At 41.2% G+C, this 21,159-nt stretch overlaps 1 protein-coding gene across 5 annotated transcripts; it reads left to right on the top strand.

Moving 5' to 3' along the window:
- The first annotated feature begins 1,771 nt into the window (after positions 1 to 1,771).
- On the top strand, positions 1,772 to 15,976 carry LOC145910401 (histone lysine acetyltransferase CREBBP-like). 5 transcript variants are annotated; one of them, XM_082997510.1, is made up of 37 exons: positions 1,772 to 1,903; positions 1,967 to 2,020; positions 2,358 to 3,175; positions 3,250 to 3,561; positions 3,623 to 3,769; positions 3,872 to 4,015; positions 4,330 to 4,432; positions 4,545 to 4,769; positions 4,991 to 5,179; positions 5,263 to 5,335; positions 5,416 to 5,508; positions 5,661 to 5,778; positions 5,884 to 5,992; positions 6,169 to 6,389; positions 6,457 to 6,549; positions 6,718 to 7,305; positions 7,391 to 7,480; positions 7,590 to 7,755; positions 7,858 to 7,976; positions 8,148 to 8,387; positions 8,543 to 8,631; positions 9,086 to 9,196; positions 9,266 to 9,400; positions 9,631 to 9,852; positions 9,962 to 10,073; positions 10,344 to 10,631; positions 10,759 to 10,953; positions 11,184 to 11,390; positions 11,575 to 11,739; positions 11,868 to 11,984; positions 12,157 to 12,369; positions 12,440 to 12,541; positions 12,741 to 13,652; positions 13,731 to 13,850; positions 14,092 to 14,235; positions 14,355 to 14,480; positions 14,545 to 15,976. In XM_082997510.1, the coding sequence occupies exons 2-37, from the start codon at positions 1,978 to 1,980 to the stop codon at positions 15,052 to 15,054; spliced, it is 7,659 nt and encodes a 2,552-aa protein (XP_082853636.1). In that variant the 5' UTR covers positions 1,772 to 1,903; positions 1,967 to 1,977; the 3' UTR covers positions 15,055 to 15,976. The 5 variants fall into 5 exon arrangements, with proteins under 5 accessions (XP_082853636.1, XP_082853640.1, XP_082853637.1 ...); XM_082997514.1 differs by having other exon boundaries at positions 5,239 to 5,335; positions 9,116 to 9,196; positions 11,241 to 11,390; XM_082997511.1 differs by having other exon boundaries at positions 5,239 to 5,335; positions 9,116 to 9,196.
- Positions 15,977 to 21,159: the final 5,183 nt, after the last annotated feature.

Below are 21,159 nucleotides of genomic sequence, written 5' to 3'. Positions count from 1 at the left end.
GCAATAACTGCAATCTCACCGGTAAAGTATAACATTGGATTACTGATACCAAACTATGTCAGGGACTATTGACAAGTGGTTTGACTTTTGTAATAGGTTTGTCTTTTATAAAGATAGATATATTGTGTATTAAAAGTAAGGATGTGGCAGGGATATTATAAAATTTTAACACTTATTTTTGGCTTTTCTTTGCATAAATGAACTAAACCATGTGATGATTTTGTTGTTAAAAAACAATCGTCTGTTTTATCTTTATCGATGGATTCACTGTATATGTATAGTATATAAAGTTTTAAAATCTTGCACATTTGTCTGTATTAAATAGTGTGTGCCTTATATTGTCGGTTCTGTATGTCTTAAGATTATGAGGATTGATCATGATTCGTGTGAGTTCAGGTTTTGGTAATTCATATTCACTGAGTTGTGTGTATGCAGAACATTGTTTTGGTGACTATTTGTTGGAAGATGAACATTTTAGGATAAATGGTTTGTGAGAACAGTGGTTCTTAACCATTGCATGTATGCACATGTGCGTATCCAGGGGATAGGGCCCGAGGGGTCCGGACCCCCTCCTTTTGTGAAATATTTTGGTCTGTTTTGATAGCCAAACAAACTCCACTGTATTTATTTGTTGTCAAAATCTCTGTGAAACCAGGAACTTTCTTTAACGGTGACGTAAAACCGCATCGTGCTTGCATTCGCCATTGTTTCCAAACAAGGAGCATTGTTACTAAACATGTTGCATTGTTACAAAATAAGTGTCATTTTTCGTAAGTCTAAGGACGAAATGTCATTTTGTAGTGGTCACATTGTTGTAATGGCAAGCGGTTTTCTTGCGTGTAAAGTCAATTTGTTTAGTTGTTAAACACGTTGCCAATAATACACATGTTGAAAAAAACTGTTAGCGCTTGCAAATGTGCAAAGAGGAATATAAGATTACTGCATGGAAAATAGTTTTTATTTGTATGTTTTCTCGATAACGTAAGCCCTTTTGGTTACAAATATATTCAAGCCTTTCTTTGGAAGTAGTAGTAATAAAACTACAGCGCATGCACTACCGCAAAAACTCTCATCGAGTATTCCATAGCGTTAAGCAATTGTGCAAGAAGTCACCTTTAATGTGACAATTTGCGCCAACACTGGCATTCATGTTTTGCAATGCTCGACCACAATCAACCGTAGTTTACATCTGAAAATCGTGGAATTCCCAAAAAAATTTCCACCCCCCCTTTATAAAATCCTGGATACGCCTATGTGTATGCATATGTTCATCCCTATTTAAGTTTACCACATTTTAATTTCGTGTAGTATTTTTCCAATAGTCACTATCCAGAAATAGGGACAAATCGTAAAAATGGGAATGTATAGAAGCCAGCCCAATGTCCACCGAAGTCGGTTAGATAAAATGTTAATGTGCTGTTAAAGGAAATACATATTTCATTCACCCCTGTATAATTGTGTTAGCAGTGGATAAACTATTGACCTGAACAAAAAAAACACTGGGTTACTTAACTTGTTTTTGATCGAACTGTTATTGTAAACACAAAAATATGCTGGGGCCAGCCAAGTTTATGATCAATTTAATGTTTCACATTGCTATATGTTTAAACTGACCAAAATATTACAAAAAATTAAAAAAGGGTGTTTTTTCTTTGTATGGTGAGGGAAATTCCCTACTTTGAAATGTTAGATTGTTTTCCATACACATGTGTTGATTTTTAATTAACTTGTGTATTGATGCTCCGGATTATGACTAGGTATGTTTTGTTTCAGTGTGTATATTTATGTTTTATGCTGTACATTTATAAAATGCCTATGGTGAATGGTTGACAGTATAATGCTGAAGCAATGCATTTTCACTGAGTTTATTTTGCAAAGTCCCCTTTCTTGAACTCTGTATCAGGTATGTGTGCATTATTTCGAACGCATTTCTGATTATAAGGCATTAAACAAGAACTTTGTGCAGATCCCTCCATAATGGCAGATGGATCTCCTCCTAATAAGAGACAGAAGACTTCAGGTCTGGGTTTTTTTTGTGTGTCATTTGTTGGTCAATGATCGATTTTTTTAAGAAATGTTAGTAAAAATTTAAGCCATTTCGGATGATGATATGCAATGGGATGTGCTTTGTTGTTTAACACTCGCATCGCTACTTTAAAGTCATGCTGTTATACACTTGTTAATTACTGCAAGTCATTACTTGTTTTCAATGTTAAACGTATATACCGGGTTAACATCCGAAAAAATTCAAAAAGTCAAAAAAGTTTCATTGAAATAAAAAACCCAGCTTCAGGCAATGTGGTATCATGTATGATAAATAGTTTTTTTGTACATTAAAACCGAATGTTTATTTGTAGGTTCGGATGCCTTTAATCTGGAAAATGAACTTCCAGAGGAGCTTATCTTTGATGCTCCATCATCGGTGCCGGAAAGCTCCTCCAACACGTCTATGGCCAGTGTGACAAATGTAATGGCTCCGGCTCAGCCACAACCATCCATGTCCACTAGCGCTGCAGACTCTACTATGATGCCTGCTCCATCATCCACACAGGCATCACACAAGCAACTACAACTAACCCAGCTTCTGCAAAAACATTCTCCTGGTTGTACCGGGACCCCATCTCCAAACAATGCCGTTGTTACCAACAGTCCCAGACCCCCGCGACAAGCATCTCAACCACAACCGAGCCCTGCATCCATTTCGTTAAGTTCCATGCAGAGTCCAACAACTGGTACTAACATTAATAACATCAAGTCACCAGTGAATGCTGCTCTTCCTCGGTCTGGTGGAAACCTTCGTACCACTCCATCGCCCAGAGTCCAGCCTCCATTAGCCATGTCTCCTGCAACTAACTCCCCCATGATGCAACCCGGTATGACAGCAGGGGGCACATTTAACAGGAACACTGTGCCACAACAGCAACTAAACCAACTAAATCAGGGGAACACCATGGGGCAGGCAATGAATACACCTTCACAAGTCTTGATGAACGGCCCTATTCGTGGCCAGATGCCTGGCCATACTCCCATGCAGGGTATGAATGTTTTAAACAGAACTGCAACCCCTCAAATGTCAGTTACGATGCCCACTGGGGTTCAAAACAACATGCCAATACAAAATAACTACATGGCTGCAACTGTAAGAAACCCAAATGCTAGCACAATGGGAATCAAGGTAAGAGTTGTTTGTAAGATGCCTTTATCCTACTTGCTCCAGAATGCCCCAACAAAATTTATTTTCCTTGACAGACAAATATCAGCTTCCCAAGAGGCAACATGCAACACATGCAAATGTCCATGAATAATAGCAACATGATGAACAACAACAACTTAAACAACATGGGAATGGTAAACCAACAGCAACAACCAACAGGAATGCAGGGAATGATGCAACAAGCTGCTCCCAATATGTCCAATATGGGAGGGATTATCAATCCACAGATTGACACTATGCAACGTCCACAGCAACAAATAGCTTACGGGCAGCCCAAGCCAGTTGGCATGCAACAGTTTAACATGGCAGGTATGCAGCAGACCATGCCTGGAACCCAGATGAACATGGTAAGTTCGAAATTAAATGATGGAATTGGTTTTTATTTACTGGTTTTCTTTGCTCTGCCAGCAGATGCAAGGGCCAAACATGGGCAATGTGAATGTGAATATGAATCAGATTCAACAAACTCCCAACAGCCAAATGTTAATGCATCAGCAGCAGCAGCAACCTCAACAAACGCAGCAGCACAGAGTTGCCCAAGTTCCACCGATGCAGGTTAGTGTTGCAATCACCCAGTTCATTCTATTTTGTGCGTGTATTGTGTTGCAGGTTTTTAAAACAAAAACAGTTTTATTTAAACCCTTTATAAAATTACAGCAACCGGGAGGGGTTCAGCAGGTAGGTCAACAAGTGAACAGAATACCCAACAGCACCGGATCTAGTATGGTTGATCCAGAAAAGCGAAAACTGATTCAGCATCAGCTCTTTCTTCTGCTTCATGCCAACAAGTGTTTAAAAGAGGTAAGTGGGAAATCAATATTTTTCAATATTGTCAAAGAGTGAAGCATAATTTCTGAGGTTTTATTGCCAGCCAAAATTTGTTCCTTGTTTTCTGATGTAATATTATTTGATTTCATCAAAATTTACATTTTTAAACAGTTTAAAATTGGTTAACATTCGAAATAATGCTTTTGTTTTTGTTTGTCATTGATTTGAATGAGCATCATAAACATTGATGTGCATTGATCAGGCTGAATTCTTAACATTTTGGCTCGTTTACAGTAATTTAGGTATGCCTGTCATACCTTGATCCTTATCGTTGTTTTTTGTTGCAGTCAAATAGTGGTGAACATTCATCTTGTACTGTGCCCCATTGCAACACAATGAAGACTGTATTAACCCATATGCATAGTTGTACTGAAGGAAAGCAATGTCAAGGTAAATCTCAAAGTCATTGGCTTTCACAGAATTTATTGGCTGCAGCTTGTATGTTTCAAAAGTGGTAGGTGCCTTCCAACACAATATTTAACTAAATTCCATTTTTACATAGTTGCTCACTGTGCTTCATCGAGACAAATCATTGCACACTGGAAGCAGTGCAAGAGAGATGACTGTTCTGTGTGCTTGCCCCTCAAGCAGAACCAAAACAGCACCAGCTCCAACAGTCAAGTAACTACCACTAACAACATGGGACCAAAGCCACCAGCTTTCAATGCTGCCTCCACTTCTATGCCAAGCACCTCAATTGCCATGACAAACCAACAGAGGTTTATAAGTAGGTTGCAGCTCTTTATGTCTTTGAAGAAATTTTGTTGAACCAACAGTACATCTATTTTCATAATTATTTGTTCAATTTTTTTTTCAACGTTAGAAGTCATGGTGAAAAAGAAATCTTTTCTGTTGTTTTGATTTTGGTTGATGGTATTTCTGGTCATAAAAGCAATGTTTTTGGTTAAAACAAGCAACATGTCAAATAAAGTGTAACTACATCTTTAGATTCAAATGATCAAAACAGCCAAATGAGTATGGTCAACCAAAACCGCAAGGTGAACATTACCATGGCTGAAGGGGCAGGCGAAATACCTACTGCTCAAATGCCAAAGACCTCTATGTCATTGGACAAGGACCAGGTTCAGGAGGTGTTGGGTTTGAACAGTGCATGGAAACCAAAGCCAGCTCAATCAGGTAAATAAGCTGTAATTTTTATGAACTTTCAGAGAAAAATAGCCAACTTTTTGTCATAGACAACAACATATTGCTTGGGCCAGGATCAATGGGTGGTGGTGGGCCTATGGACAATTCCATACCAAACACAAATGCAATGAATGTATCAGCTACTGGGTATGTGTGTTGGTTTATGAATGTGTTTTAGGTTGCAAACGCTTGTCTTGTGCATTAGTTATAATTTTATGTTTCTGTAGTGGAACTGATGTACCAATGAACCAGCCAGGTGTCACCCTGGAATGGCACAGTCAAGTGAAGGATGAGTTAAGAAATTATCTCGTACAAAAACTGTAAGTGTAAAAAACAAATAATAAGATTTAACTGTACTAAATTGTATGTGGTATTATAATAAACCTGAACAAATAAGTCATACTGTGTTGGGGATAAATTGAACATACAGATCATTACAGCTTACTCCAACTGACATTATTTAATTTTTCAGGGTTCAGAACATTTTTCCTAGCCCAGACACAATACCGATGAGTGATCAACGGATGGTGAAGCTTCTTGGCTTTGCACGCAAAGTGGAGGGCATCATGTATGAACAAGCAAGCTCAAGGGTTAGTTGCAGAATTGTTTTTATCTGGCATTTGTTTAAATATCAACCTGCTTGGTTTGTTGTCATGAGCGTTTGTGAGATTTATTTGATGAGCGTTGTTTTGTAGGAGGAATACTATCACCTCCTTGCAGAGAAAATTTACAAGATTCAGAAGGAGCTGGAGGAAAAAAGGCACAAAAAACCTGTTGCTTCAGGGCCTAGCTCAGTGCCCATGGGTAGGTGTTTGGTATTCAATATAACGATTTGTGCTCAAGCAAAATTGCTTTTTAAAATAAAAAATACAAACTAATGCATGTGTTTTTAGTAGAAGGGCAGCACGTTTCTCCTGTTTTTTATTTGGGTAATTTAACCATTTTTTCTAAAACTTCTCTTTCTGTCGATTTTTTACCAGTGAATGGACCCACCATAGCGCAAGGACAGAATGTGCCTGGCCACCAAATTCGAATGTCAAACAAAGTTCAACCAATGCCCAATCAACGGATAATGAATTCCAATATGTCTATGGATCCACTCATGCAGAACCCCAACGAGGCAAACCAGTTTCCCAACCAGAACAACATGATGCAAACAAATGGCATAATTAAACAAGAGATTTCTAATACAATGCACAAAGTAAGATAACAAAATGATGCAGCTCAAATCATGTGCTGCAATGACAATTTTTTGTACTTTTGTACAGTTTTCAATGGCACAACAACAAATTCAAAATCAGCCCCAGCAAAATCCTACACTTTCGTCGCCAAACCAAATGACCAGCCCAATGACACAACCTGTAAGTTATGTCACCAACAACATATTTTTAATTACAAGTTTCTTTTTATACAATCAACTGGTGAATGTTACAGTTTACAGGTTGTGCTTTTAAATATAGATTATCAAAGTTCTTGGATTTTAAATTAATAACATAAAAATACATATGTTTCGTTTTTATCTTTTATAGCAGCCGAGTTACCAAGCTCCAGTTATGCAAAATCAGCAGTCCAACATGGTGGGAAACCAGGCAATCGTGCCAAACAACAATGTGCCCTTTCCCGGCAATAACAACAATTCCATGATGACCCACCAGGACACAAAAATTCATCCCAATCAGATGCAGCATCAAGGGCTCCTTGGTTCCACATCCCTTCTCCAGCAGCAACTGCAAAATGACACCAAGCCTATGATCATCAAAGAGGAACTGCATGGTCAACAACAGCCACAACGGGGAATACCTGACCAAAAGGACAACTTCTTTAACAACCTCATGTCCAACTCCATGGTGTCATCTCAAATGCAAAGCAATCAGATAAATTCGGTAGCTGGATCAAAAAGTATGAATAAAAACATGGTGGGGCCAACTGGGATGATTTCCAACTCCACGATCACCACAACTGCTGCATCGTCAGTGGCAACCACATCCCTGCTTACCACAATGGCAGCAAAAGTAACGACAGAGTCTCCATTCGTGTCAGTGTCTTCTTCGTCATCCCCAAGCCAAAATTTTATCTCAAGAAAGCCGTCAATGGATCAAAGCAACTCCAACATGCTGGTAGGATAACCATTTCCAATCTCATTCCAATGGAAAATGTGAAACAGTACATGTGACCTAACGTTTTTTTTTTTTTTTGTTTTAGGTGAAAACAGAGTCAGTTGACAATTCAACATCATCTTTTCCTGGGTCACCATCACAACGTAACTCTATGTCGATGCCTAACAGCATCAAAGTAAGTGAAAACACCATGATAATTTTCTACCTATAAGTAATTCTTTTTTATCAAATTTACACATTTTTAAGCAGGAATTTTTTTAAACCTGTTCTAATGTATTTTGCAGGCAGAACCAGTTTCTAATGCCCCGATGAAAAGTGAACCAGGCAAACCTGCCCAGTCTCCCAGTACAGCAAAGATAAAGGCTGAACATGGGGCTGGTCCTTTCCCAACCAGTGCAAAACCACCTGTTTCAACTGCTGGAACTGTGTCAAAATCTGTCCGCACCAAGGGTAAAAAACATCACCCATGACATGCTGAAATTACAACTTTACCAGCATCATTTTTTCTAATGCTTCTGTGTGGTAGTTTATAAATTGTGATATTGTTTTCAGAGTTTTCTCCACAAGATCTGCAAGATGTCCTTCTTCCTGTTTTGGAGAGGTTGTTTAAACTTGAACCTGAGGCAAGCCCATTTCGGTATCCTGTTGACCCAGAATACCTGAACATCCCTGTGAGTAATTTCGCTATTTTGCTTCTTGTAGCAACTCCTTATTATTGGACAACTATTGCACATTGAAAACAATATGGATGACTATTTGTGTTTTTCCTGTTGCATGGACAGTGTTTAGAAAAAAGGTCCCAACAATAGAAAAGTAAAGACCACAATGTTGTGTTTTTGCAGGATTACCATGACATCGTCAAGAATCCTATTGATCTTTCCACGATCCGCAAGAAGCTGGAGACTGGACAGTACAAAGAGCCCTGGGAGTTCGTCGACAATGTGTGGCTGATGTTTCACAATGCCTGGCTCTATAACAGGAAAACATCGCGGGTCTACAAGTACTGCAATAGGTTAAAAGAAGTTTTTGAGCAAGACATTGACCCAGTTATGCAAGAGCTTGGGTACTGCTGTGGAAGAAAGGTACTAAAACAATGCAACTTGTAATGTGGAGTTTGGTTAGGTAATATTTTATGAAAGTTTGTGATTGGGCCAATCTTTTGGCTCTACAGATTTTTACCTGTTTCTTTTTCTGTCAATATAAAATATCAACAGACTAAATATCTTTTTGTTCGCAGTTGGAATTTATGCCTATGACTTTGTGCTGCTATGGCAAAGCTTTGTGCACCATTTCCACCGGTGCTGTGTACTATGAATATCAAAACAGGTAGGCACATTGAAATGACTATAACAAACCAATGTCTAGTTTTTTGTACTTCGTACACGCAAGCAAGTTACTGAAAATGTAAGGTTAAAGTGTATGCGAGGGAGTTTTTTAGTCTTTTTTTTATATTGATAGTTCGTACATACTGGTAACTACTTCTGCAAACCTTCTGCAATCTAAACCTTAAAACTGTAGTAACCAAAACCTGTTGTAGCATGACCTTACAGCGACTCAATTCTGTGTTCTAATATTTCCAGTCTAATTCGCGGTCACTGATTTAACAGCGATGTTTTCTTTTTTTTTCTTGCTTGCTTCCTTTTAATTCACCCCCCCTCCCTGCACCTGCGAAATTGCCCTCACCACAAATCATCAACCCTTCTCACCAATCGCTTTGCATACCACCAAAAACAATTGTCTGCACGGCCTTTTGGACTGTTGCCTTGCTGGGACTTCACAGTTCACCAAAATTCGGACTTTTGTCGGACAGATATGACTTCTGCGAAAAGTGTTTCAACGAGATCCAGGGTGACATGGTGCCGTTAAGTGACGAGCCCGGCCAAGGTTCCAAGTAAGTGTTAGTTGAATTTTGAGTGCATATCTTGTGTGATTGAAGGTTAAATATGATGATTTTTTGTAGCACTATACCAAAGAGCCAGTTTGAAAAGAAGAAGAATGATGTATTGGATCCGGAACCGTTTACCAAATGTACGGAGTGTGGACGGAAACTTCACACAATCTGCGTCCTTTACAATCCTCAAATTTGGCCAGAAGGGTAAGATTTCTATCATTCTCAACTTACTGAAATTGAATCAGAAAAAATTGCAGAAAATTATTGTAAATTTTGCACTGGCATCTTTTTCCTGTGATGGAAGATTCCTTTTAACGTTAAGATTGGAATTAGGGCTTGGCTATAGTGGTATATACTACCCGCAGTGCGAATAGATCTTCCTGATCATAGCTATCGTTATTGTTTAAAGTAATCACATTCCAAAATTTTTAAAGGTTTGTTTGTAACAACTGTCACCGATCGAGAGGTACCCAACGTAAACTGAACCGCTTCATGGCAAAGAAGTTACCACAGAACAAACTGAGCGAGCACATCGAAAGCCGGGTGAATGGTTACCTGAAGAGACACGACACTAAAGGAGAGGCGGGATACGTCCACATTCGGACTGTCTACAGTGGCGATAAGACGGTAGAAGTTCGGTCCGGCATGAAATCCAAGTAAGTTGTGACCCACACTTGTTTCGACTTCCGAGATATAACAATGTGTGACTCAACCTAACAAAGCAGATTTCTTGTGGAGTTTAAAATTCGTTGATGTACGTCACAGGTTCGTGGACAACAAAGAGATGCCCGAAGGATTTCCGTACAAAGCAAAGGCCTTCTTTGCATTCGAGGAACTCGACGGCGTTGACATTTGTTTCTTTGGTGTGCACGTGCAGGTAACAAACCCTCCTTGAGTTGAGACATTTCTAAGGAATTGGAAGCCATTTAAAATCCTTATTATAAGAACTAAGTTGTAAACATATTTTGCATTTGTAAAACGTCAGCGTACGTTTCCGTTAGGATTCTCTGCAAGCATGCTTTTCCGATGTATAATAAACCTAGCTCAAACCTTCCAGTGAGTTGAGTGTCCTGGCCCCGCTCTTGTTAAAACCACCTTTCAAACGTCTAACCGCTTCTCAGGCTCCTAACCAACCTCTTTTGTTCAGGAATACGGTTCAGATGCCCCGCAGCCAAACACGAGACGTGTGTATTTATCCTATCTTGATTCCGTTCATTTCTTTCGTCCCCGGCACCTTCGTACGGCCGTCTACCACGAAATACTCATTGGCTACTTCGAGTACTGTAAGAACCTCGGCTATGAGTACGCGCACATCTGGGCCTGTCCGCCTAGCGAAGGGGACGACTACATCTTTCACTGTCATCCAGTCGAGCAGAAGATTCCCAAGCCGAAACGACTGCAGGACTGGTATCGCAAGATGCTCGACAAGGCCTTCGTAAGTATAGCAAAGCTGAGACGCAATACTTGTTTGCAGAAGGAATAATGTTAAAAATTTGAAAAGGAAACACTTTCCGTTTTTTTTACCTGATTTTGTTTTGAAGTCTCCTGTATTTTGTTTTAAGACGGATTTGATTGTGCTCGAGTTCAATGACATATTCAAACAAGCGAAAGACGATCGCCTACAGTCAGCCCGCGAGCTTCCATACTTTGAAGGTGACTTTTGGCCGAACGTGTTGGAAGAGAGTATCAAGGAGTTGGAACAGGAGGAGCAAGATAGAAGGCAAGCCGAAGCTAATGAACAAGCGGCAGCCGAGGAGGTGAATACGTATTTCCTTTTGAAAACCTTGCCACTGACGTAAAACAAGTGTACTACGTGCCTTGAACCTTGTTCCAACATTGTATGCACAGTGCTTAAATAGTTATTGGTATTTTCCGATTAAATAAAATATTTCACTTTTTTCTCGGGACAGAGCGTGGTAAAATATAGAGTAGAAATATACCTTCCTGTGCCGCACTCCGCCTACCCCGTGCCTGTTTTCCCACACAGGCGGCGCGGCAGGCGCGGTTACACAAGTTCACTCCGCTACAATCTGAATTCGAACAGGGCCCGTCGAACGCGAAGAACGCGAAGAAGCAAAAGTCGAAAAAGGGAACCAACAAAAAAGCGTCGCAGCGCGCAACGAAAAAGAAGATACCGCAGGTCGCTAACGACCTCTCTGATAAGCTCTATCAAATCATGGAGAAGCACAAAGAGGTAGGGGTTGCTCGTCCGTCGTGGTGAACTTGCAAAATTGATAATCCTTTTCGAATGCGTTTCATATTTTAGTGACGAATGACAAAGAGAGTCTGATGGTAAAATCTTCGCCGCGTATATATTTATATAACTTTATTAAAAGCAAACTTCTGAAAGAGTCCCAATCAAATTTTGCCTGTATCAGGTGTTTTTCGTCATCCGACTCCAACCGGCAGAAACCATCTCGAAAATGGGCCCCGTCCTCGATCCTGACCCGCCGATGCAATGCGAGTTGATGGACGGCAGGGATTCCTTCCTCACTCTGGCGCGAGAAAAACACTACGAGTTTTCATCGTTAAGACGTACTAAGGTACTTGCAACTGCAATACTGAGCCTTAATCACCTTAAAAGTATTTATTCGTTTGTGATTCGAGGATGTATTTAAAGGCATTATCACGTGGTGCGTAATTCATACCTGTTTCTTTTCAAATTCCGCAGTGGTCCACAATGGCCATGCTTGTTGAGCTTCACATGCAAGGCCAGGACAAGTTCGTGTACACCTGCAACAACTGTCGGAATAGTGTCGAGACTCGCTACCATTGCACTGTGTGCGAAGTGAGTAATACTCTCTATTCCTTTGGAAAACTCTGTCCCATTTTGTTAACTTGGCTTTATTCTGACGTAAAATATAAAACGAGACAGTCGATGTAAATAGGCAGTGTTCCAAACACGGTACTCCCGACAGATGCCCTTGAAACTTATTTTTATTAAAACACTCGATTCGCAGGACTTCGACTTGTGCAACCGCTGCTACCAGCAAGTCGGGCACGAACACAAGATGGAGCAAATGGGTTTCGGTCTCGACATCGGCTCGCCCGGTGCTCGCAGTGCATCAAACGACAGGCGTGTTTCCGTACAACAATGCATCGGATCTTTGGTTCACGCATGCCAGTGCCGCAACGCTAACTGCGCTCTTCCGTCGTGCATTAGCATGAAAAAGGTTCGATTTTGTTTGAGCGTCTGCTTCGTTGTGTTGCCTTTGTATTCATTCAAGTGGTTATTTTTTACAGGTGGTCTCTCACACTAAATCGTGTAAGCGAAAATCCAAGGTGGTCTGTCCGATTTGTAAACAGTTCATTACACTATGTCTTTATCATGCCAAGTACTGTCAGGTGGGTGGCAAAATTTTGGACATATGAAGTAAACAAAATCGTTATTAGGCGTTTAGCAAGATGAACTTGCCCAGATATGATTACAAAAGGACATAGTATATTTTAAACTTGGTTTATTACACCTTATAAATGCCTGAAGGGAGAAGGGTTTTTGCTTGTCATGCTAAAGCACCAATAACAAAAAAAAAAATTCTCACAGGAGGCCAAATGCGTTGTGCCGTTTTGCCTAAACCTCAAGACCAAACTCAAGCAACAGGAAAAACAACATCGTCGCCAGGAGTCACTGCTTATGAAGCGTCGTATGGCCACCATGTCTGCGTCAATAAACCCCGGCCAAAGCGGACCCCATACTCCGGCTGCAGCCGATCATGGTAGTGCACCACTTACCCCAAAACAACCTGCAACACCTGGTTCCATGCATGGGGGTCCTGGAACACCAAACACAGGCCAATTGGGTCCCAACAAACCTATGGCGTCATCAATGATGTCCCCACATGGGGGTAAAGGAGCCCCTCCGGTCATGGGCCGACAGAACGGACCGGTTGTGGGTACACCAATAAATCCTGGTGCAATGGGAATGCCACAATCCCCACAAATTCAGATGCAGCAGCAGGCTCAGCAACAACAACAGCAGCAACAGCAAGCGCAACAAAATTACGTTGGCCAGCAGATGGGTATGCTCAGTCCGCAGCCGAATGTTCCCAGCACATTCCCGAACAGTAGACAACCCATTAACTACCAGCAACCTCCGAATGGCGCCGTATTGGCCGCGCGCCAGGCTGAGTACGTAGCCAGAGCGCAAGCCACTAATGTTCCCCGTCCAAGTCCAACATGGCGGAATAATAATCCCGCTATGGCACAACGACCAATGGCACCACAAACGATCCAGGGCCAGTGGAACAACCAAACGAGGACTCCCAACGATTTTACCCCGCGGCAAAACCCGATTGGCAACCAAGTGACAATGGGGGCACAGAACATCGGCGCCATGGGCAATCCTAACGTCAATACAACGCAGGAAAGCGAAACACTGAAGAAGCTGATTGCACGAAATCCACACCTCACAGCACACGTGATTAAGCAGAATCGCCAAAGACAGCAGCACAACATTGTAAGTATAATAAAAACACAGTTGCTAAAAGTGTGAAAAAAAATAAAGGCAACTTTAAGGAAATAAATGTATGTTCAGATGAGTCAAAACATGGTTCAACCTGCCATCCGTCAAACCCGCCCTGTGCAGCCTAACCAGGGTGTAAACCAAAATATTGGTATGATGCCAATCGGTCAGCAAGGAAACATGATAAACCAGGTAGGAAACTTGCTACTAGTGATTAGAACATTTCAGTGGTCTTTTCATGACAGTTACCAAAGTATAACTTTTGACACGCGAGTATGTCCCTTTATAATAAAATAAAACTCTCTATGTCCAACTTGGAAACCTCTGTTCACCTTGAATTAAAAATAGGTATTTATTTTAAAAGACCCAATAAATATTCCTTTCTGACATTTTACGGTCAAGATTTACTACCTTCATGATATTTCAATTGCAGAATCAAAGCCTACAGTGGCAGCAACAACAGCAGCGGCGCATGCAGCAGCAACAACAACAACAACAACAACAGCAGCAACAGATGCCACAACAAAACCAGCCCACACAACAAACCTTTCAACAACCTGCACCCTCCTATAACCAGGTATTCAGTCTTTTATTACTTATGGTATACAAAGAAGAGTTTTGCTTCGGAAGTGCTTTTGTTTGGGAAAAAGAGTGTTTGTAGCTAAGGCAAGGCGTAAAGCTTACCGTTTGTACAAGGCGATGGCCAGCCAACAACGTATCATGGCACCAGTGAACAACCAAGCCACAATGTTGAGACTACAGCAACAACAACAGCTTCAGCAGCAACAGCAGCAACAACGATTGCAGATCCGTGCCCAGAACGTAAGACATTGACTTCATTAAATCCATAAAAACTATCATGCCAGATAACACCTGCGTTTTGTAGATGAACCAACATATGACTAACCCCAATATGGGAGGCCAAATGGCTCCAGGACAGATGGGCCAGGGCATGCAAATCCCAATGGGCCAGTCCCCTATGATGGTCCAACAAGGAGGAATGGCGGTCGGCGGCCATCAACAAGGCATGATGGCCCAAGGCATGAACCCTGGCGGAATGCAGGGAATTCAAAACGTCCCTTCCCGTCCACCTTCGAACAGCTTGACGCAGACGCGGGGCATGCAGATGTCTCCACACTCAACGGTGGGAGTTTCCACCTTTAACGTGCGGACGACTACGATGGGTAACCCGGGTGCAATGAACAGTGGGATGATGGCCACTGGCGCGATGGACCACTTTAACCCGACGCAAGGCAATATGATGGGTGGTAACTTCCAAACAAGAACAAACAACCAAATGGGATTTGTTGGCGGCGCGCCAAACCAGATGCCCGGCACCCAAGGCATGATGGGGGTCAACGACAGTCTCGACAAATTCGTCACCAACGACGAATGACGTCACGCGTGACGCGAACGTTTTGTACGTGTTTAAACGAAGGAGAAATAAATGCTGTTGGTATTGCTATTGTGATCCCGTTCGGTTTTTGCTACACGCTTTTTCCCTTATGAGTCGTTGATTTTCTCTTTAATTTATGCAGCCGCTCGCCGATTCGCTCGTCACATTTTTGCGCTTTGGAAAGGGCGGCGGAGAGACGGCAGTTTTCCGTGCCTGGCTATTGTTTTGTATTGACAGGAGTGTGCTCGGCCACCACTTTACGTTTTCTCTACAGCGTCTGGAATAAGTTTTATTTTTTATGCATTTGCTACTATTTCCGCTACGCTGCCCCTTCGTCGTCAATGCAGGGGTGGGTCCCGGCATTGAAAAATCGCGTTTATTTCACGCTCGGCGTTGACAAAAGCAACTTTCCCACGTCCCAAAGGCGTCGCCCGTATTTATTTTTGTACAGACAGTTGCACGCCAACAACCGGTCGTTTCACCGTTCGCGGTCAAGTTACTGTGCATCATTAAAACTGTTTATATCCGTTTCCATATAAAAACTGGCCTTCTTGCTTACAACACGGCGCCCTCATGTTCCTGAACTGTCGCCACAAAGCTGTCCCTCATTCACTGCCCAACTACGGTTTTTAATTACCACAGCGTGACGGGAGTTTGGAGCGTGCTTTTTCCATGCAGTGTCAAAGGCCATATTCTCTCTCCGCATCCCCATTTCTTCCCAATGGCTCCATTTTGTGATCTTCGTCTCCGATAGCCGAAGGATGCGCCGGGAAAAAATCGTGCAAACAGCCGTTGACCATACGCAAGTCGCCGGGCGCTTGGACGAGCTCTTTATCTTTATAAAACATTTTTCGTATTTGTTTCTCCTTTTTAAGATTATATTAAACGCCTGAAAATAAATTGTACATTGAATTGGCGCAGGCCTTCAATACCGCGTATGTTTCCTTTCCAAAGACAGCGAGGAAAGATAGTGTCGCCTTGGAAGGAGGTATAAATACTATTGATATAAACGTTGTTGGATGTATTCAGTATACCTTACGGGCTGGCTGGTATAAAGATTGTGCAAAGACGTTTGGAAGCAATTCTATCGGCGTCCGCTGCAATACCTGATTGTGTTTTGGTGGCCAAATCAAAGAGCTCGTTAGGCAGCAAACAAACACAGAATCGTGAAAGAGAGGAAACGGTTCATTGACTAATATGTTCTGTTTTGAAGAAGCGTGCACAAACTGATTTGGCTGATATATAACAAAGGGATGTCATGAAAATGTCGGAGCGTTCATGCAGGTCTGTTGGTATATGGTGTACACACTATAGGATCACCATATCTGGAAGTACAATCTCTGTGCAGTTTTTATCGGGCACCTTGACCATATATTAATACCTAAAATTTTGATAAGGAGGCTTCTTTAAACAATGAAACAAACACAGTAGAGAAACCAAAGGCTACGAAATAACACGACGAAAAGTACAAAAGGGCGCAATAGTTTGGCTGGACAAAACTGCACGGGGCATTTGAAGCATGGAATTACGGTTTTTCTGTTTGGGTAGTAAATATTTCTTAGGTAGGATACACGACGGTTTCATGGCAACTTTTACTCCATTGGCGATAAGTAGGTATTCTTGATATCCGCTCAGAATCTCCTTATGCATATGGCATGGAAGTGAATGCTGTGTATTTTTGGAAGAACAAACGGTTCAGTAATTAATCATGTTGCCCGGTGGTTAACACCTGTTTTCGGTTTTAAGCATTACGTGAATTTCAAACGTTTAGATTATAAAGTTTAGAGGATAATTCATTTCAGTGTTGCTCTGATCACGTGTTTGATCAGTTTGTGCCACCTCGCTTTACAATAAACACAGATCTAGAAACAGAGGAAACTGTTCAATGACTAATATGTTTTGTTCAGGGGTGCATGTATTGGTTCGGCGAAAATAAATTTAACTATAGGTTTGCCAATACCCGTAAATGAATAGGAACGTGTTCAATCAGGTAACGGAGGAAACTATTCAATGACTAACATGTTCCGTTTCAGGGATGCCTGTATTGGTTTGTCGAAAATACAAAAACAGTATGCTAGCGTGACAACTAATTGTAACGTGTGTATACTGTGTCGGAGAACACGATCCCTTTAAACTTCGCGAATCCCAAACGATGTCGCTTCAAGTTTCAAATAATGTTGTTTGTTTTATTTTTGCCAGGGGGAAATATTTTGTGAAAATATATCAATGCACATTTACCTAACGTTCCAGTTGAATGATTTCATCCAACTTCAGTTCTGTCTAAAATACCAAATGAACTCCCACCAAATCTGGCGTTGAACTAAAGAATCACTACTTTGTTTGTTAGTCTGATTTAATCTGATTGTCACACAATTTTTTTTTTGGAAATCTCATTTATGTGCTACAGTGGGCGACCCATTTTGTGCTTATAGCATATCGGCCGCCATGGCATGTTTCAAAACAATGCCCTCCTATATACTGAACACGACGAGATTGCGGCGAATAAATGAACACGATAGCAAATGCCGAGGTGGATGCCGCCGAATGTTCATGCTTGGGGATGTCAAAATGGAGAAATTAACACACACAAAAAATGACAAGCCAAAGGTTATGCAATAATTATGGTAGAGAAAACGTTTCGAACACTCTTGCGTTTATCATCGGTGCTGTAAGGTAACTGAGGCTTGTTCCAACTCCGAAGGCACGCGACGACTAAGACACAGCACAACGGACTAAGGCGAACAAGCATTGTTCATTTTATCCAGACGGAAAAAGGCTCCAGGTACCTCTGTGTTCGATGCATATTGGCTTTGTTTAGTCCGAAGCAAGCAGTACCATCGCACTAACCTTACGACCACTGAAAGTTTGATGGTATTTAAATTAAAAATATGTTTTTGTCAAACAATTATCCTAAATATGTAGGACTTCCTTTTCACGGTAAGTATACTTACAATAATAATAAGTGGAACTGGAGCACATAGGCCCATATTTGCTGGTAAAATGTTGAGATCGGTTTGGAAAGTGTTGTGTTTTTTGTTGTTGGGTGTCTTCATTCAGCGAGGTAAGTTGGCAGAGAAACTACACGACTGAAAAACGTCTTTATTGCGATTAAATATTCTCTTCACAGTTAAAAGCGAATGCGGATTCTTGGAACTTAGTCAAAACTCGGGCCAAATTGTAGTGAACGAAACATGCTCGGCGATATCAGCGATCATAAATGCGAGCAATCCACTTTTTGTGTACATGTCCTCTGGGGTGATCGGCCCTGGTGACGGTTGCACTGTAAGTAAACGTCGACTCGCAAAATGTGATCGAACTTGCGATTTAACTAAATATGAAACATTCGTATCAGGTGTGGGAAATGGAAGAAGGTGCTTATGAAAGTGTGCTTGGTACTTTTACCGGCAACGGAAACGAACTCGGAGCTGTGCGTACAAGCACGAATCAAATTGGAGTGGTTTGCAATTTTATCTTGGCACACACGGACCTAGTATTTTCCTATCAGTTGGGTGAGTTGGTCACACACTGTTTATGTTTATTCTCTGCGCACACTGAATCTTACAACTTCGCAGATGTCGTATTTGGAGTAAAATGCCTAAGATTTTATTCCATAATATTGTTAAAAAAATGTCGTTATTATCCGACGCCTGTTACAGTTTTGTTCGATGATTGCGGAGAATCTGTTTCCGTTTTAACATTACCGAGAGATGTGGCATCACCGAATGATCCCATAAGAAGAGGTTATTATCCACACTGCGCAATGTGCGTTTGGGAGTTTCGATCGTTCGGGGAAGCATGCAACTACACATTTAACGTCGGAAGAATCGAATTTAACCGCAATGATTTCCTTTTCGTGAGTGGCTTATGTTATAAATTTATGTAAATTTCAAGTTCTGCGGTGTTTGTTACTATACCGACAAACATGACATATAAATGCGTTTGTGTTGAAGCTCATGTTGGCGTCGATTCAGTTTAATATTTTTCTTGATCAAGTTTAACAGGGGCGAAGACGAAACTGAAGCCGAAGGAGATGCTGCAAGAATAGGCGATCACACAGCTGCCGTTTATTCCGCTGATCCGCAGTATAGTTTGGTCGGCAACCAGGTGAGAGTAATGTTTGTCAGCGACGGAAGCGCAGGTGGAGATGAAGGATTTCAAATGGAAGTTAGTGCTGGTAAGATGTTTTCATTAACATTAACTTCATTCCACGACATGGCTGAAAATACTCAACATTTCAGATTGTCCCACCCTGGTCCCTGGAATCCAGTGCAGTGAGCACCCGTTAATAATGTAAGTTTAGCTAGGTTTCGTAACATTGCAGACCTCTTAAGTTAAATCGTTCCTTATTGTTAACTCACACACTCCCAAAGTTTATTGTCATGTTTTGGAGATAATCCACCAAGAACAATAAAACAATACATGAGAACTTTTGTTTATTCTGTTGCAGCGCAACGAGTATCATGTCGTTTAATTGTATAACGACTGCTCATATATTTTTGCAACAGATTAGGCAGCGATGATCTCGAACAATTAAACGCTACTGCTGGGGACACTCTGTATATTGCGCCGAGCTGGGATACCAAGCCTGATGAAGTGGATCCGGCTTGTGTTACAAACGTGGACGATCCTTTCTTTAGTTTCAATATCACACAGTGCGTTCCTATTGCAGAGGTGTGTTTAAACCTGTCTCAGAGATGTTTGAAATCACTGTATTTTTGTTTCCTATCCACCAAGTAAATATAATGTTTGGAACAGGATATTTATTTCAAAACGCATAACCTTGTTTAATGCGGTGCAACAGAATAGGGACGACAAGATCTTTCTTTCCTACGTTGTATGGAATGCAAAGTATCTTGACCTTTCCAACCCAGTCCAAAGGTACAGGATTTTCAGCATCAACTACACTTGTGAGTTTGCCGCCACCGAGTTGTTATCATCTACAGAACTTCACCCCTTTATCCAGTAAGTGTTCCTCTGATGTACAGTAAAGCTAAAGAAAATTTAAAACAACCAACCAAAAAACATTATTTGTACAACCTTCGCAGGAGAATCGGAGTTTTTGCTGATCCGGTTGAAGCAGAATTTGAAATCAAACTTGAGCTGTACGAAAGCGAAGACTTTGAAGACAAACTGGAGGACGGGGACAGCGTCGTTGTTGCATCTCAAATCTGCGGCGAAGTTCGTCTCTGTGATCTTCCCGACACTACAGACAACTTCCAAATAGAGGTACTGTAACATATTGTCGGCTTTATTCGAGATCATTAGATGTACTGACTCTTCAGCCCAGGCGTTACAGCCTAGCTGGATCAGCCAATTTTTCCTGACAAGTTACGAGATTTGAAAATTCCCGACAATCATGTCATTGCATGAAACATTACTGTGTTTTATACGAGGCCCTTTAGTCGATACAAACTCCTTTCTAATTGCAAAGAAACAAATACATGAAACGTTTCGTAAGAATTTTAAACATTTTTACGTTACTTCGCAGATGACTGATTGTTGGGCCACACCCGTGGAAGATTCCGATGGAACACCAGCATACCCGATTGTGGATGAAAGGTATGTGTGAGAATCGTATAAGCTGAGAAAACGAACTCTTAACGTCTTTATTTCACGCAGCTGCAAGGCGATGAATGATTTTGATTACCCCGGAACCATTGAACTTATAAGGAACGCTGAGCCTTTGTTCGGACAGTTTTGCTTCAAGTCTTTTGTGTGGACAAACGTGAGCGACGTCGAGCAAGCCATTTACGTCCATTGTGAAGTCACAGTATGCGATCGCGAGGCTGGCGCTTGTTCCTCTGGAGTACGTAAATACACACACTAATTAGTAGCAAGTTTGAAATAAAATGTAGTATTAGTGACGCCTGCACTTATAAATGTATCTTTACCTGTTTTCAATCCATTATTATATCTCTGCCACATAATCATATTCTAAGTTTACTTTCGTAAAAGGATTTTCGAAATACTGCGCTTGCATATGATCAATGATTTTGCTGGATAAATCTCATTGTCGCTGATTATCAGGATCAAATTGCTCTCTTTTTGAAACACGTGTTCATGGTCGTTTCAAACGCGTTTTTAAACCAAGTAAACAATTACCTC

This window comes from Ascidia mentula, chromosome 8, assembly GCF_947561715.1.
Source record: "Ascidia mentula chromosome 8, kaAscMent1.1, whole genome shotgun sequence".
NCBI classification, from domain to species: Eukaryota; Metazoa; Chordata; class Ascidiacea; order Phlebobranchia; family Ascidiidae; genus Ascidia; species Ascidia mentula.
The sequence above is the reverse complement of the archived record's forward strand: the minus strand, read 5'-3'. Positions and strand labels throughout refer to the sequence as shown.

Coding starts and splice junctions, on each gene's coding strand:
- LOC145910401 (XM_082997509.1), top strand. CDS start 1,978: ATGGCAGATGGATCTCCTCCTAATAAGAGACAGAAGACTTCAG. Junction 4,770..4,990: donor AAACCAACAGAGGTTTATAA/GTAGGTTGCAGC, acceptor CTACATCTTTAG/ATTCAAATGATCAAAACAGC. Junction 13,851..14,091: donor AAGGAAACATGATAAACCAG/GTAGGAAACTTG, acceptor TTTCAATTGCAG/AATCAAAGCCTACAGTGGCA.